The 17,218-nt window shown below is 37.7% G+C and overlaps 1 protein-coding gene across 3 annotated transcripts in view; it reads right to left on the bottom strand.

Moving 5' to 3' along the window:
- ARNTL2 (aryl hydrocarbon receptor nuclear translocator like 2) overlaps positions 1 to 17,218 on the bottom strand; it is a 32,086-nt gene that overhangs the window by 6,111 nt on the left and 8,757 nt on the right. For 2 of the 3 annotated variants that reach the window (XM_030959930.1, XM_030959932.1), the window contains exons 3-13: positions 16,282 to 16,317; positions 13,436 to 13,474; positions 10,870 to 11,027; positions 9,123 to 9,202; positions 8,061 to 8,153; positions 6,066 to 6,183; positions 5,093 to 5,236; positions 3,265 to 3,505; positions 2,224 to 2,330; positions 1,520 to 1,670; positions 264 to 319 (exon numbers count right to left, since the gene is read on the bottom strand). In XM_030959930.1, the coding sequence (XP_030815790.1) occupies positions 264 to 319; positions 1,520 to 1,670; positions 2,224 to 2,330; positions 3,265 to 3,505; positions 5,093 to 5,236; positions 6,066 to 6,183; positions 8,061 to 8,153; positions 9,123 to 9,202; positions 10,870 to 11,027; positions 13,436 to 13,474; positions 16,282 to 16,317 (1,223 nt within the window). The remainder of the gene's footprint in view (positions 1 to 263; positions 320 to 1,519; positions 1,671 to 2,223; positions 2,331 to 3,264; positions 3,506 to 5,092; positions 5,237 to 6,065; positions 6,184 to 8,060; positions 8,154 to 9,122; positions 9,203 to 10,869; positions 11,028 to 13,435; positions 13,475 to 16,281; positions 16,318 to 17,218) is intronic. The other variant, XM_030959931.1, reaches the window with a different exon arrangement.

Raw genomic sequence — 17,218 nt, 5'->3', positions numbered from 1 at the left:
GCACAATATCCTACTAACCAAATCCCCAGCTCTAACAGAAGCTGCTGGAAATTAAAAGTAGGCTATATGCACTTCCTTTTAGAGTTCTGTGAATTATATCAATTAGGACTCTGTAAGTAACTAGACTTTGAAAAAGAAGTAGTTTAAAAAAAAAAGTAATCCTTCTTTGCACGCAACCTAGAATAAAAAAACCCTGGAGTGGATAAATTTAAACTGACTGATCAGGAGATGCAGCTGTGATAACTGTAAGAAGGGACACTTGCCTTCTGCAGGTTGGGAACTGTACAGGACCTCTTCTTCGGCTGATTCCTTATGACCTCTGAGATTTAAAGAAATGAAAAAAATCCAACAAACCACAAAAAGTCAGCGTGTTTTTTTTCCCGAGAGCAAAATCCAGCATATATTTAATTTCAATAATACTTTACACAGAACCAAAGCTAACATCCTCAAACTAGGGAAAGAAGGATATTCCTCACATATTTCCGTGTTCAACTCTTTGTAATGTTTCTGAGCAGTGGGTGAAATACTGATTTCCACTTACTCTCCAATTTAAAAAGAAAGCCAGTAGGATTGTCTGTGTTCCATGACAAAGGAACAGGGCTGTCATTTTTAGTGTTAGGAGGGAAATCAGGTAACCAGAAACAAGGACAGGTCAGTGGCTGCCTCGTGTCAGCAGCTGCTGCCCTCCTTCCCTCCTGCAGACAGCTGCAAATGCCCACACCTCCAGGGCCAGCAAAAAAGTGTCCTTGGGCTACTGGCCAGCACAGTTTTCTGTTTTCTTGGGGAAAAAGGACATGGGCAAAAGAGGTGGGTGATGTTGACCTAAGGCATGAATCAGATACAGAATGGGCAAAAGGCCCCCTCAACAACTTTGTTTAATGGAAATAAAACCCCCTCTGTCCCTGCTCAAAACCCCAATCATCGGCAAAGATCCTCAGTAGCACTGGAACAATCCCAGTTACAGCTCCATTGCAAGGTGCAGAGAATGAAAAAGAACTACAAATAAAAAGAAGACTAAAACACACACATTTACTGTCCCCCAGGCTCCACCTTTGCAATTAATTTGGAGAGGATCTTTCTGTCCTGCCTTGCATTTCCACCATCTATCAAGTGTGCTTTTCCACCTTCTGACACCTGGGGGTAGGACAGCACTTGGAATTGGGTCAACTGACACATAGAAGGTTGTAAAGACCAGAAGGAAATGCAGAATTAACTTGACAGTTCCATTTATTCAAATCTATTTCTCTTAAAGATCCTTCCCTTCTTCCTTTAACAAGAAACTCTTCCATCTCTTTTTTTCCCTACTGGGAAACAGCACAGTTTTCAGAGTTAAATCCACAACTTAGGCCTAAAACAAAAATAGCTGGTAAATGCCAAAAAAGATGTTTGTCCAAGATGTTCAGCCCCTTTTTGTGTAAGGTTGATGTTTTCTAGTCTTGTTCTGCTTTCTAAGCAGGTTATTTTAGTGCTAACTGCAATTATGACAAAAAATAAATGGAGAGTCATATAAATTACTTACAATACCACAGTGTTGTTTGATACAATGTACTCCAGCTCTTTGGTCCAAGGATTCATGAAACTAAACCACTGACTCTTTAAAGTAACAAAAGTCCCATCTTTTGCTCTAAATTTGTAGGAATTTGTAAATACTTTTTCTTTGTTCTGCAACACTAGATAAGAAAAGGAAAGTTATAATCATCATATTTAAGCTTAGAAAGGTAAAGTTAGAAATAATAAATCTATTTTATAGCATCATAAAACCAAAATGTTTCTGTTGGCCAGACATAGAATAAACATGCCAGAACAAACTGGGACCTCCTCAAAAATCAAATTATATAGTTTCAGCAGGGTCATAAATCTTACATAAATAAGCAAGTACTAAGTTCCTGCAAAACACTAGGAAACTCATGACTTGGCGAGCTTTAACTCGTGTCTTTAATTATGTTATCAGACACATCTGCTCTTCAGGAGTCCTCCCCTTCCTTACAAAGAATGGAAGCAGAGGGTTTGACAGATGTGCTGACATTATTTCTCCACAATTCAGGCCCTGCACCAGGAGCCAAGACAACACAAGTTTCTCCCTGCTTTTATTACAAGCTTTACACAGGCTTGTCTTAACACAGATATCACAAAGGGCAATGCTGAGGTTGGGTACTTTGGGTTTGCTCTCACTTGCAGTTACACCTAGCTGTAAGTAGTCTGAGAGGACCAACTATTTTGTACCTTCTTTGTGTTTTTCAGCTAGGTGATTGTGATCATCTTGATGGCAGTACTCATAACAAGAAGTTCCTAGAAGCTCTTGTGGCAGATACCCTAAAATTGCTGTTGCGCTGTTAGAAATAAAAACGTGAACTACAGCAGACTCAAAGCTGTTTCCTTCAGTATCAGACAAAGCAGAACATTAATATTTAAACAAACAGATGCCTGTGTTCATGTTTGGGGAAAAAATATAGCATTAGTACAGCTCTAAAACAACAGGAAATATTTTTCACAGCAAATTATCCCTTTACAATGAATGACAATTTGAAGGCAAAGTAAATGTTTAAACATGCAAACCACATGTACACACAAAATACTTCTGTTTAGTGGCTCTCCCCCAGCCAGTCACAGTACTGGTCACATGTAAGAGTCAATAAAAAGCTCAGCAGTTGAATTTTGCTCTTCCACTCACTGGAGTTAGTTTCAAACCAACACTTGTGGCAGAAAGAAAAGAAGACTGAAAGCAGTAACATTTCCAGTGACAATGAAATTCCAAATGCAAAGTGGTAACTAGGTCTCTACAACAAATAAAAGTCTGATTCAGAAAGTACAGAAAATGGGAACTTAGTTCTCACTTCTTATAAAATAATTTGGTACTTCATTTAGATAGGATGTATTTGTTACAAATGGTAAGACTCTCAGAAGTAATAACTTCTGGTTAAATGTTACTACTTCAGTCTTGTGCAGAGCTATGAAGCTCTAACTTGAGATTTTTCTTTATGAATAAATAAGTCAATTTTCTATGGGACAATACACTTCTATATATTATGTATTATTTGACAAAAATCAAAGCCTAAGTACACATAGCTTAAGAATTAACTGCTTCTTGTGTAGAGCAGGAAAACATTCTGAAAATTAGAATTTTTGAGAATTTCCAAAAAATTCTCAAAAACTGAGAATTTGAATTATAACTTCTACCCCGCTGGAGAAATTACAGTTTTGACAGAGGATCAGAAAAATGAAGGAGTTGTGTCATTTCTCTTCATTAAAGAACAAAACGCTTACCGCTGATCTACATAAACAAATTTTCCATCCATGGCAAATCGTGTAACAAATTCTGTTGCTTTGACTTTTATCTCTCCACTCTTTTGTGGAACAATATAAGGGTGTAACCTCCCAATCGCAACAAGACAGTTAAAGTTACTACTGTCCTTTTCTACATCATTTTCCTCTTCTACTCCCACCTCATTAGGAGGCCAGTTCTTCAAATACCCAGTACAGTGAATGGTGCAGTATTTTCTGTGATCTAATAGAAAGAAATTAAATAAGAAGCAGTTATTGTTCAAAGAGTAAACCAAACTACTTATTTTATTGTGTTGGCCATGAGACCAGCAACTTAATAGTTCATGCTTACCTATACCAACTGTACAAAGCTATAGATAATTTTACAGAGTATTTTTCAATTAATTTTGTTCTATTCAATTTGGGCTTACCTGCAAAGAGAGCTTCTAACCCTATGTAAGATTTAGGAAGATGAGTTATGGGTACTGGCAGTTCAAACACAAGTTAGACAGAAAACAAAGCAATAACCCACAGATCACTCTGGTTTTATATGGATTGTGAATTAAAATTAACCTGAGGCCCTCTGTAGCTTCCAAATCAATTTACCTTTGGTGAACACAATGACCTGAACATATGCTCACTGCAGTTGAAGAAAGAATCAGCTTGTTTTCTATTTATCTCTGGTTTCTGAAGTTTTGTGGGAATACAAATATTTTAAATATCTTAAATCCCAGCATACACTGCCATTCATCCCTTTTTGCTCTCTAAATAACATGCAAACACCCTCATCAGCATCAAGATTTGACATTATGTGTCCTACAATAGCTGTCTTTCCAAAAAAATGCCAAGGCATTCTTGACACCATGCTGAACAGGATGCTTTCCATAGCTTTGATTTTCCTCTCCATTACAAAAAAACACGTATCAACTCTGCAAAATGAGAAACTGAGTTATCCCACTATGATTTTGTCACAGTTGCTCAGGTGCCTTCCCTCAAAACTCCTTTCCCACAAAACACTTAGAGAAGGTAAATTCTTATCTCACTGAGTTATCTGACACATCAAGGGATATCAAATTCTATTTACTTACAATCACGGGCCTCTTAAAATTTGTGGTGTATCTCAACAGTAACAGGTTACATTGAAAAACAGAAGGAGAATTTTTTCAGGATCAAACAATTTCAGCATACCTTTGCAAAAATCAATACTAAGTTATTAAAACAAAAGCTGGAAATTGCATTTTAAAATTGAAATTTAATTTTTCACTGGAAACTTGACAAGATTATACTGCTCTATGGGCATACCAAAATATGAACTAAAGTAAAATTACTGGGAAAATTAATGGAATTACACCAATAAATTAACTTTACCATGAAAATGTGGAAAAAAGGAAAATGCGTACTTTTAAATATACACAACATTAAAAGTCAATCAGAAAAAAAAGTTGGTTTACTTGCTTTTTTCCCTTCAAAACAGTAGAGTTTGCAGGCTTTATTCACTCAGTAATCTTCAAGACATAAGTTTAGTTTCATTCTTCTGATCTGCTCCAGTTCTTTCAAATATTTCCCTGAGACTTCTCATATTTGACCACAACAGACCACATGCTCCTATAGAGCCACTGTACCTCAAGTTCCTCCCTCCCTCTTTCCAGGAGGGCACCGGGAGGAGAAAAAGAACAATTAGACTGTTTTTCAAAAGGTGTCCCTGGTTCACATTTACACTGCTCTACTGCTACTTGGTGAGATCAGTAGGAACTAGGAAGTCATTAGTGACTTGGAATTTAAAAAAGTTTCAAGAGAGAAAGCCCCCATTTCATCTCCACTCTCTGAATACCTTTCTTCTTTGGGTTGGGCAAACACTCCTTCTCCTCTTTGACTGTGGTCCTGCTACACTTTATGCGACAGAAGAAGGAACGTCGAGCACCAGAGTTCAGCCGAGCTGGTCCAGCTTGGAAATCTGTGTGTACTTGCAAGCCAGCTTACAAAGATTCAGTAAAGTAATTAAAAACAACCAAAAGCAAGCAATAAAACTTCAGAAAACAAGGTGCTTTCTGCATTTACCTCCCAGTACATTGTCCTTACTGTTTAGCTGCCTAAATTTTGTACTACAATTAAAAAAGTCTAATAGTTTAAATAGGGGAAAGAAAACATGATTGACAGAGATTCCAAAATTAGAAAGAACTACTAAACTATTTATAGACTTTTCTTGATATTCTTAATAGAATTTAACTACAGATACTTTATAAACTTTCACCTTGTATTTGGTACAAGGAAGAACTGCAAAGATGCTTGTAAAAGCCAGCTATAAAATAGGCTGCATAGTACACAAAACAGGCATTAGCTGCATAGTACACAATGCTTTCCTTATTAGAAACAACTGTAAACTAAAGAAGGTTTGGTTACTTTGGGATTGACACTTAGCATTTTCAGAGAAGACAGTGATTCTTGATATTGAAGTATTTTATCCCATGTTCGACTACATCAGGTCTTTTGTATTGACAAGACCTAGCAAATACAAGAAAAAAAAGCAGTATGCTGGTAGGAAGAATGTCAGACCACATCTTGGTAAATGCTTAACAGTGATTGCAGTAATTTAACAGAATTTCTGTAACTCTTATGATCTAAAATCAATTCTCTTTTGGGCTAGCTTTTCAACTCCAATGCATTTTAAGCAGCAGATACGCATTCAAATGTTTGTTTCTTTTGTTCATCCACACATCCATACAAACACCTGAATACATCCTGACTAATAATTAGATTTATTAACATCTCCTGAAAAAATCTGAGCACATCCAGGTCTGACTTACTTTTGCCATCTACAAGCTTCTCCCTAGGCGAGACGTCCGATGAAGAAAGTTGCTCCTTAACTTTTGCAACATCTTTTGGATGTAAGTAATCAAATAAACTTTGTCCAATTAAACTGGCCTATTAAAAAAAAACCAAAAAAACAACAAAATCCAAAAGAGATGAGAACCACACCATTTTGGAACAGGACCCCACACATTACTTATCTCAGGAAAACAACTGTCTACACCACTAAAAAAAAAGTCAATACCACCAGTTACTCCAAATATCAATATTTTTTTACATTTCATTTGTCATTGTTTAATATAATTTTTATTTAAAAGGGTAGTAAAAACATAGTTTGTTCCTTCTCTGAAAAACAGCAGATTTAGTTGGAGATCCAACAAGTTCTGTACAACCAAATGCTTTATTTATGTAAATAATGCAATTCCTGGTCCTAGCCAAAGAACGTTATACACAAAGTAATTCCACTCTTGGATTATTGGGGAAGATGGGAAGAAATAGAAAGGAGGATGAAATATTCAACTATCTAATGACTCTGAGGTCTAATGTGGTTGGACAAACTGGCACCACAGAGCCAGGAGCAGGCTGGAAGCAGGGCTCAGCTCACCACAGCACTCCTTAGCAGAGAATATTTTCAGGGATGTCTCCTGCTGGGATGCCTTCTACCTGCTCATCCCAAGTAACTGACCTGCTGCAACACTTCCTTTTGCAACAGGAAGGAATTCTCACAGAAGTGGGAGAGTTTGGTTTTCCACTGCTTATCTTCAGCACAGCAACCAAATCAAAGGACATAAAGGAGCTGTGTTGACAAGCTCTACTCTAGACCCAAACTCAGGACAAACACCCAGTCTCCTGGCTTTTCCCAGTCCCCATTTAATGCTAATGCAATGGGAAAATGCTGAGTGCTGCTGAGACAGCCTAACAGCAGCCTTGCCAAAATATACAGGTGTAACAAACCAGATAAAACTGCAGCATGGGATTCAGAACCTAGAACAATTCCCAAACAAGCGAATTAATATATCCATGGGTTTCATTAAAGTCAGTCATGTCCTCTGAATCTCCTTGTCTGGAATAGAGGAGATCTTAAGGGTCTGGAATTAGGTATGTCTAACATGAGTGACTCCAGAAAGGCACTTTCAGTTTTTGAACAAAATCAGTGTAGAAGTTAAAAAAAAAAACAACTCTGCTTTATGCTTATTCCCCTAGGATGACTCATTTAACTTTAATTTAAAAAGATAGTTTTGCGCTTAAAAAAAAAATCTATGAAAGAGTCCAGATTGGTTATCTGTACATTTATAAAGAAAACTAAAATAGCACAAATGGTTTCAAAGTTAAAAAAGTAGACAGATGGCAGCACTAACTGTTTTAGCCTCTGTTTGTGAAACAGAAGTCATTGATACAAGAACAAATTATCATCCCTGGATTATTTGTGGTAATTGCCCATCATGTTAAACACCAACTAATGGAAGGTACTTCTATTTTGGCAATTTCCCTGGTCGTACAGGCTATGCTGGCCCCCATTCAGTTTGTCTCAGGTTTGGGGTACATGCTCGGACAGTTACTGTGGGTGATATGTTACGTGGTGCATCCCAGCATAAAGGCAGCACCAAGGAAAGCTTTCATTAACTTCCACTGCTGAACTACCCATTTTCCTTGGTCTATAAAAAACCCCCCAAATCACTTCACTATGTGAAAGAAAATCTCTTGCACACAGAAATTAGGACATCTTCAAATTATCCCTTCCTCTCAGACTGGCAGTTTTCTTAAGGATGATCAGCTGAAATCTGGTGCTGTTCCTCAGGTTGGGAACACTGATGTACTTGCACATATTTTCTTACAGGATAATCAGCTTTACTCTGAATAAGGTTAAATCAAAGAAATTCCAAGAAATTATACACAAGGATTGGTTTGATGTAATATAAAATAAAATATAAAAGTTTAAAAATTCCTAAGAAAATGCAAGGTAAAAGCAAGCAAGAAACAAAAATAACCACCTGATCATAATTCAGTATTTTGCAAACTGATTCAGAGACAAACAGAATTTTTCCTCTGTTGCATCCAACCACAAACAGGAATCCATCTGCAGCCTGAAAATGTAAAGATACTGTCTTTAAAAACACACAATTAAAATAAACAATGAATATTAATGACTACAAGGAAGCACACTTTCAAACCTGATTTTTAAAATTAAATACAAGAAAGCTAGAGATGGGCAAGAGAAAATGGCTCCACACTGAGAGAGGGTGTGTTTGGATTGGATATTAGGAAGAAACTGTGAGGGTGCTGAGGCCCTGGCACAGGCTGCCCAGAGAAGCTGTGGCTGCCCCTGGATCCCTGGAAGTGTTCAAGGCCAGGTTGGATGGGATCTGAACAACCAGAGATTGTGGAAGGTGTCTTTGCCCATGGCATGGAGTGGAATGAGATGAACTTTAAGGTCCCTTCCAACCCAGGCCCTTCTGTGATTCTAAAAAATCCAGCAATTAAGATTGCAAGGACCAAATGAGGCCTTCAACCACACACCCCTAAAGTTTCTTAAACACATCTTTGGCAAAAGTCCAGCTACAAAACAGCTTCTTTTGGGAACCATTCACAGATCTTGGCAAAGCATTTTTGCAGCAAAGGAAAAAACCCACAAACCTAGCTGTGAAAGAGGTGTGTGGGTTTATGATGGAGTGTGCAAACAAGAGGGAAGATTTTATTCCAAGTATTTTCTGCACCTTTTGCAAAGTACATCTTTAAAAATGTCCATGAAGGACAGCCAACAACTGTGAGGATGTTCCTGCATAATTGGCAGCATTCTCTGAAGTTGCATGAAGATTTTTAGCATGGATGTATTAAACATGCAGACTGTACACAGATTATGGTCCCTTCCAGGGCTGCTGCCTGCCATGCTCCCAAACCATCTCTGCACACCTTCATGAAAGCCTGGGTAGTGCACAGAAATCAGTACAAGAAAACACTTGCCTGAAGGAAATGATGGGAGAAAAAGCACCGTCCAACTAAAAACTCAAGCTTTAACAAGGACATGATTTAGCTGAGAGTTTCCTTCCACTTACCCTAAGGATTAACTGTCGCAGTTCATCATCCTTCAGAAATGAAGGTTTATACCGGACTTCTGAGTAGGAGCTACTGGAACCTGGAAAATGGGTGATTCACAGAGATCATGTCAACAGTTACATTTTAAACTCACTTTTAGCAGAGCTATACTTGTTATGTTTTTCAGAATTTTTCTCTATGACCCCAACAGCTGAATTAAAAAAATAATTCAAGGCTCAAGAAATACTAAAAATAAAACTAGAACAAATCTCAAACATAACTGGTAATGAAAACAGACACATAACAGTTTTTTTTTCTTGCCCTTTATTAACACAAACCAAGCACACTTCTGTTCAGATATCATTAATGTACTGCAAGAGAAATGGTATTAGGAGAAGTGAATTTTCTAGAAACATTTCATAGGTATACTTCAGACCTCTTAACTAAATTCTCTTTCCTAAAACAGAATAATCCTGATATTATCAATTATCTTTTGGCATTAATAATGCTCCATTAATACTATAAAGCCAACAATCAAAAAACCAGACTATTGTAGTTAAATCCAATGTCTCACTAAATATGGTGAGACTGACTCACTGCATGTACTGTTCTAGCACCCATGGCAATACTCTATAAATTCATTTTTGTTCATTACATTTTTATCCATTACATTTTTTGTGTTACATTTTTTGTAACAGTTGAACATTTCAGCCAATTTCATCATGCACTGTAACACCACATAGTATATTGTATTCTCTTAAACCATTTGTTTTGAGGTAAATACAACTGTGCTGGGTGAAGTCCAGTGTTTACATCCTGTTGTTAAAATACAAATGCTTGAGCTGAAGATTTCTTGTTTAAACTGCAAGTGCAGTTACTGTCCTGTTGTAGTGTGTTTTTATTATTTCCTGCTGGTTCACATGATTTCTTCATGCAGACTCTCAGTCCTTTAGAAAAACCTCAAAACCCTTTACATCTGAGCCATTCCTATGATTCTATTACTGCCAAGGTAGCAACTTAATTAATTTTCTACACTTCTTTGACCCAAAACTAACTGGGTTCTCCTTAGACCTGTTTTTTCATAAGCAGTGGGTTTTGCAATGCAGAGGGTCTTTGATCTTTGCTTAGAGTTGACCAAATTATTATTCTGAAACAGTGGTGCCAAAACACCTAAATATTCTGTGCAGCTGATACAAGTTGCATATTGCAGAGTTTATTTGGATATATTTTCAGGGGGGAGAGGGGAAAAAAAATTCCAAAACCCTAGCAATAGCAAAAGGAGAGCAAAGAATATTTCCTGGGCTGATCCTCGCACTAAAGCATTCCCTAAGATCCATGATTAACTTTCTCAGCTGACTGGGCTATCAGAAGTTTCTGTTTCTTGCTACTCTCTACCATGTGAGGATTTTTAAGACTTTAATGTAATCAAACTCATTGACCATTTTGTTAAATTATTTTCTGTCTTGTAACTTTCCTTTTGACTCCTGTACTTTCTAAAAATGAGCAAGAATGACCCAAGAGCAAGGCATGCCCTGAGCAGACAGAAAATATCAGAAACTGAAGGGTGGCTTTTTTTCTGCCATACTAAGCAAAAAATTTAAATTACATTCTGACAGCTACAGACATGTACATTTAAATGAGGAGCAGACTTGGAACTAAATACAGTAAGGAAATGTAAAATAAAATACTCTTGGTTTATTTAAAACACATACACACAACAACTCCTACTAGAACAAGGATTTACAGGATGATGTTTCCCAAACTCACCTTTTAAAGACTTCAAGTGCTGCACAGCCATCCGTAGCACTGTGAGCTTGTCCAGCTTTCGGGCCATGGGGTTGCACTGTGGTATCATGGCAGACAATTCCTCTATCAAATTATTCATTTTGTCTCTTCTTCTTTTCTCTGTCTGACTGTGAGCCTCTCTAAGAGGAAACATTATTTTTAAAGAGTGATGTAGGACACATGATTGTCCCCATAATATTCAATTTCATTTTGGGAATGCAACTATCACCAGCACTACTGCACTAAAACAGTTTTTCATATGCTACAATTGAATTGGATCCACTTCAACAAAGATGAAATGGTCCCAATAATAATGTGAAATACTGAGGAGAAGAGATATCTCAAGCAACAATTTGATTATACTTGGCAGGAACAAGAGGTTATGAAGACTTCTAAAAGTTAAACCTTTTTGTGACCCTTGCCATGCAAGTGATGACTTGGACACCTCAGTGTATCCCAGAGAACTCTTGATGCCTTTGGGAATCAATGAAAGACATTCCTGCCCCCACCTCTGCCTGGCCTGTGTAACTAAGACAGGGTGTTATTTATGTTGCCTTTTAAGAAACCCCACAGCAATAAACATTACTTTTCCACATGCTTCTAAGAGATGGAGTGGAAACTGAAAAAAAAAAAAGGTGTGCCTCATGTAATTGACCAGAAGCATCTCAGAAAGCTTTCCTGATAAGGTGGTACAAAGGCTGCCTCAGGTTTCATCTCTTGGTAAGCCTGTCAAGAACTCAGCCACAGAAAGACCTTCCCCTCTCATCCAGTTTTCATCAGGAAACTCCTTCTAGGGCACATGGCTGCACATCACAAATGCATTTATAGCTCAAGTCACCTTTTCTTTACTTCTTTCTAGTGCACTATGCCAGCTTTTCAGCCCATCTTCTCCCCTCTAACACCCTCCAGCAGATCAAGGAAAGTTTCATTCACTCTCTTCCTCCTTCCCCAGAAGACAAGCCAGCCACTCAATTAAAGCCCAGATGATTTTTCTTTCTGATTGAGGCCAGACACAGTAGTGTAGTTATGCAAAATGAGGAATAACTTTTGGTTAACTGATCTCCAAAACTTTTCCTTGTAGGCATACTGCAACGGAAGCTATTAAAGGCAATAAAGTTAACTACACCTGGCCTGTTGAGAAAGAACAAAGTACACTTTTAAAGATCTACCTGAATACTATTTTAATTAAAAAAAAAAAAAAGCCTTCACCTCACAACTAATTCTGAGTCATTCTGCCAAGCAATCAGCTTTTCTCTCTCAAAAGCCTTTTATTAGATTTAATATTGTGGGTTATGCTCACATCTATGGGTTCACCCAACTCTCTCTTTATGTCAGGTAAGAACAATCAAGTAATATCCTGGGTATGCTCCTTGAACTGTGAACCTCAGGAAGACAGATACATGCATTCCAGGAAAGGGAACAACCTTCCACATCTCTGAGGGTCAATAAGGAATTATAAAAAACTGGTCAGGTGGGTGCAGAAATTCAGGGTTTGACTGAATGATTGAAAAAGCCTTCTGTTGCTTGCCACAGGCACAAAGGCAAAGGGAGAAAAGCAGGTTCCACAATAAGCTAGAGACAAATAACACTGGAAGGAGATAACTGATAAGCAAACCTCCAGACACCTTTGTACTTATTCTTTTTCCCTCCAACTAATGCACCAAAAAGCAAGGAAAAAAGTTAACAATACCACATAGAAGCCATTAAAGCAATGCACTACAATCTTACAGAGCAATCTGAGACACTGTGTGAAGAAAAAATAATTTTGAAGTGAAACTGTAAATATATCTTGGAACATTTTAGTTTCTTTAATTTTGTTTCAATTACAGGAACACTTCATAATTACTAGCTAGCATACTATATAAATAATACTTCTGACAGCATGCTGAGTGGATTATGTATTTCTGGTTTGACATCTCTGCTCACATGAAAAATTAAAGACTTATTTTTAAATCAACTTTACAGCACAGCTTTGGTTTTACTACGTGGTTTGTCTGTAGCTTAAAATATTTGTTTGGCTGAACTGTGGTCACACAACATTTCAAATCTTGCAAGTGCTCTATTGAATTTCAGTTTATGTGAATTCAAAGTTCAATGGCGAAACTTGAATAATTCCCTACACAAAAGCTTGTTCTAGAACAAGAAATCTTTGTCATGCTTTAGCCGAATCCATTTCCATGTGGAATAAATTCTAAATACCTCCAGAAGCAGACAAATCTAGAAAAAACAATTCTCAAATTCATAAAGATGAAGGATCAGCTCCTTACACATGACTTGGGTGTACCGCATTTAATTCTCACCTTAAAAACTTCAACCTCATGTTTTTGCTAAAACATCTGAGATATCCTGCAGCAACTTTTACCAAAATTATTAGCAAATAAAACCCTCAAGGAGGCTTTAAAAATTACTATACATTTAACAAGGAAAAGGAAAAGCTTACTGTTAAATGTTTGATAAAGTTTTAATGAATGTTATCCACAAACTCATATTTTACTATTGTGAATTTCGGTCTTCACTAGCAAAACATATTTCTATTGAAAATGAGTACCTGAAATCTTTTACTTTAACATGTTCTTCATCTTCACTCCTACAAAACACAAGATACAGAATTTTAAATTACATATTTAATAGTAGACACTTCTTTCCTCCCACAAATTCCAGAAGATAGAAAAATGCTACAAATTTACTGTGGCTCCAGCAAAAGCAAACCCACAAAATCTCTGAACCATAACTGACCTAGCAAGTGATGCATAACAGAAAGAGACCAGAGCACAACTGGCAATATTCACAGTTGTGTGAACATATTAAAGGGATAGTTCATAATTATGGGGCTTTTTTTATTCCGGAGACAACAACATTACTGGAACACTCTAACTTAAGACTAGACTTGATTTTTTGATTTTATTTTTTTGTTTAAAGTTTTATAAGAGAAATTATCTATTTATGTTTTTATTTCTCATCTCTTATAGTTAAGTTATAAAATAAGCAATCCTAAATTATATTTTTAAAAAACCAAAAAACCTAAGCTATTTCCCATACCCTACAGAAATGACTGGGAAGTCATAAAGTAATAAAACTGCAAACAAAACACAGTCTTCAGTGTCTGCAGCACAATAAACACTCTATAAAGTGTTTATAGTGATAAACATCCTATAAAAGATGATTCAAACAAGGGCAATGAGCTTTTCTTTCCCTATGCCCACTGCACTGTTCCCCACTCTTTGTGAAGAATTCATGGCCTTGGTACCATGAGGATCAAGAGGAGAGGCCAAGCAGGCAGCAGGTGTCTCCCCTGAGGAAACGGAAGCAGGAGGATCCTTGGAGATTACAGCTTCAGGAAAGGTGCCAAAAGCTGCTGCCGCCTGTAACTGAGCACTGAACCCAGTGAGGATCCAGAAGCCAAACTAACAAGGCAGAATCTGGGATTTCACTGGAACCCAGCAATCTTCTAGACAGTCTGAGAAATCCAAACACAGGAGGGGGTTTGGCTCACTGCACCCCAAGACTTTCATTCACTGAAATTCTTTCAGATTTAGACGAGTTAGCAATAACTAATATTGTCCTTCCATTTTAAAATAAACTTACCAGAAATATCCATATACTGTGAATTCACATTCTATAACCATAAGGGAAGAGGTAAGGAGAAGCCAGACCAGCTGCAATGCAGCATGTGCCCTATTAATTAACTTGCCTTCTCCCTCAGGAGCTCCACTTGGGGAAAAAAATCTAGCACAAATTTGCTGCTCAAGCAATCAGTCCTAGCCTTCAATGGATTTTTATAGCCTCTGTCCTAACAGCTGTGGTGTTGCTGATATGAATAGCTAAATTAAAACCACCTTGACTACATGAACAGAGGGTGAAATTCTACTTTGTGGCTATAATGTGGGTATACTTAATTGGTACTATAAAGGACAGAATGGGTATCAATCAGTAAAAATAAAGAATACCAGCTTTTCTTTACTTTCTCAATTGATTTATTAAATATACTTCTCCATTTCTTCTAAAATGAAGCAAATGTTTTAAAGGCAGAAAAAGAGAGTTTTTTAGTTACACTTTCCATGATAAGCACCATGGAAAAAATCCACGAAGAAACAACTAATCTAACCCCAAAGGAAGATTTTTACACTACCCTATAGGCTATGTACCAAAGAGTGACTTCCCTGCAGAAAGGGACCTGGAGGTTCTGGCTGACAGCAGGCCCAGGTCAAGGCAGTCAGAGGGCAAAGCACATCCTGGGCTCATCAAACACCAGATGGGCAAAGAGGTGATTGCCCTGCTGTCCTCAGCACTGCTGTGCCTTCACCTGGAATATTGTGTGCACTTCTGCGCCCCAAAATGTGAGAAGGTGTTTGGTGAAGATGGGAAGGTCCCTGAAGGAATTCAGAGAAAGGCAACAATGATGAAAGGGATAGAAGGAATGTCATGTGGGGAGTGGCCAAGGACTCCTGGTTTGTCTAGTTTGGAGAGAAGGAGGCTGAGGCCACCTCCTTGCTTTCTGAAGGTTCCTGAGGAGGGGAAGTGTACAGAGAGGTGCTGAGCTCTTCTCCCAGGTATCCAAGGACAGGACACAAAGGAATGGTTTAAAAGGTGTGCAGGGGAGGTCTAGATTGGACATTAGGAAGCATTTCTGTACCAAGAAGGTGGGGTAACACTGGAACAAGCTTCCTGGAGAGGTGGTCAATACCCCAGACCTGTCAGTGTTGAAGAGGCATTTGGACAATGCCCTTTACAATGTGCCTTAACCTTTGGTCAGCCCTGAAGTGCTCAGGCTGTTGGAGTGGATGATCACTGTAGGTGCCTTCCAAGGGAAGTAATGTATTCTATAAAAACACTGTATGGCTACTTACAAACAAATATTACCCAAGTAAGGTATCCTTTTCCAGACACAGAAAAAGAAAATGCAACAAAGTAACCATGTAACTAACAACCCTGCCGGCACATATGTTCCACAAAGGGTTTGCTTATGCTGCATAGCCACCTTGTAACAGCATTATTTTAACACAGTTATTATCGTTGTAATTTTAAAAGCACCTTAAAAGGTAACAACCAACAAAAATGTTTACATTCACCAATCCTGGAAGAATATGAGAATATTTCCTTCACCTCCCTAAGCCTTCTTATTGAACTGGCACTTTTCACTCCTTCCCATTCTAAACTTCAATACTAACAAGTTTGGTAAGAGCATCATCTTAGAAAGAACTATCAGGAAACCTTAACACTGAATGGACCTGTCCATCCTGTTCCTTAACTAAATGTTTATCACCTTGTGTTGTACACAGACCTGCCCTGGGATGAAGCACTCCTCAAGGAACCCCACAGCTCATCTAGGCAAACAGCAAAGTGTGACAAGTTCACAGAACTCAAAACAGAAATGGATTCATTCATAAAAAGTACCTTTTCTGAGGATCACCATCAACTTCAACTGTATCCCTGCAGAAACAGATCACAAAGTAAGCAAAATGGAGTTTGAAGCACAACAAGATGACTTGATAGACCCAAAAAACCTAAGTCACAGAAAATTTTAATGGTAACTCCACTTGATTGGTTATTTTCAGCAAGATCATTAGTCCTAGAATCTAATTACTAATTCTTATTAGCCAGTACTTTTCCAATAATTTTTCAACTTGGACAATAATTTTTTTTATCAGAGAGATAAAAATTTCAGGGAAACATCACTGAGAAACCAACACTTTTACTGAACAGGTAAGAATCAAAAAGTGATACTGAAAAAGAATGGAGGCTATTTTTTTCCCCCAGCAACTAACATACTGCTGGAGTTTTCAGTTATCCACACGACACACTTGAATCTCCAAGTTGGCAATTACATCAACACCCACAGTACAGCTACTGCAGATCAATGGACTACATATGGGAGAAGCAGTGATTAAAGAGCTTTAATAATCATAAATACATGTAAATCTCCTATTCCCCACCTTTTTAAACATGGATATTCTGCACTAGTTTAGAGATAGTTGTGGTGCACTACATCTGCATCTTGTGTCCTTTGCTTCTGCCTGATTTATACAACTTTGAGCACATCACTTTTTTGGTTAACTGGCATCTGTTTGGCAGTTATAGAACAGGATAAAACAGTTGACAGTGTCCCCTCAGCAGTCAGGTTTGACCCACTTTAAAAGAATGAGCACTACAAGAGGACAGTCCCCATTTTTAGGTCACAGGTCTGTCTCCACATTTAAGGAAATGGCTGCTCTGGTCACTGAAGCAGCAGTTCTAGATTAAACAACTCAACCAGTAATCTTGTCTCATGCTTGAAGGTAAAATTCTAGTATGTGCCTGGGAAACTTCAAGCAACTTAAGAATTTGCTTTTAC

This window comes from Camarhynchus parvulus, chromosome 1A, assembly GCF_901933205.1.
Source record: "Camarhynchus parvulus chromosome 1A, STF_HiC, whole genome shotgun sequence".
Lineage (NCBI taxonomy): Eukaryota > Metazoa > Chordata > Aves > Passeriformes > Thraupidae > Camarhynchus > Camarhynchus parvulus.
Note: the sequence above shows the minus strand (reverse complement) of the source record. Positions and strands in the feature narration are given on the sequence as shown.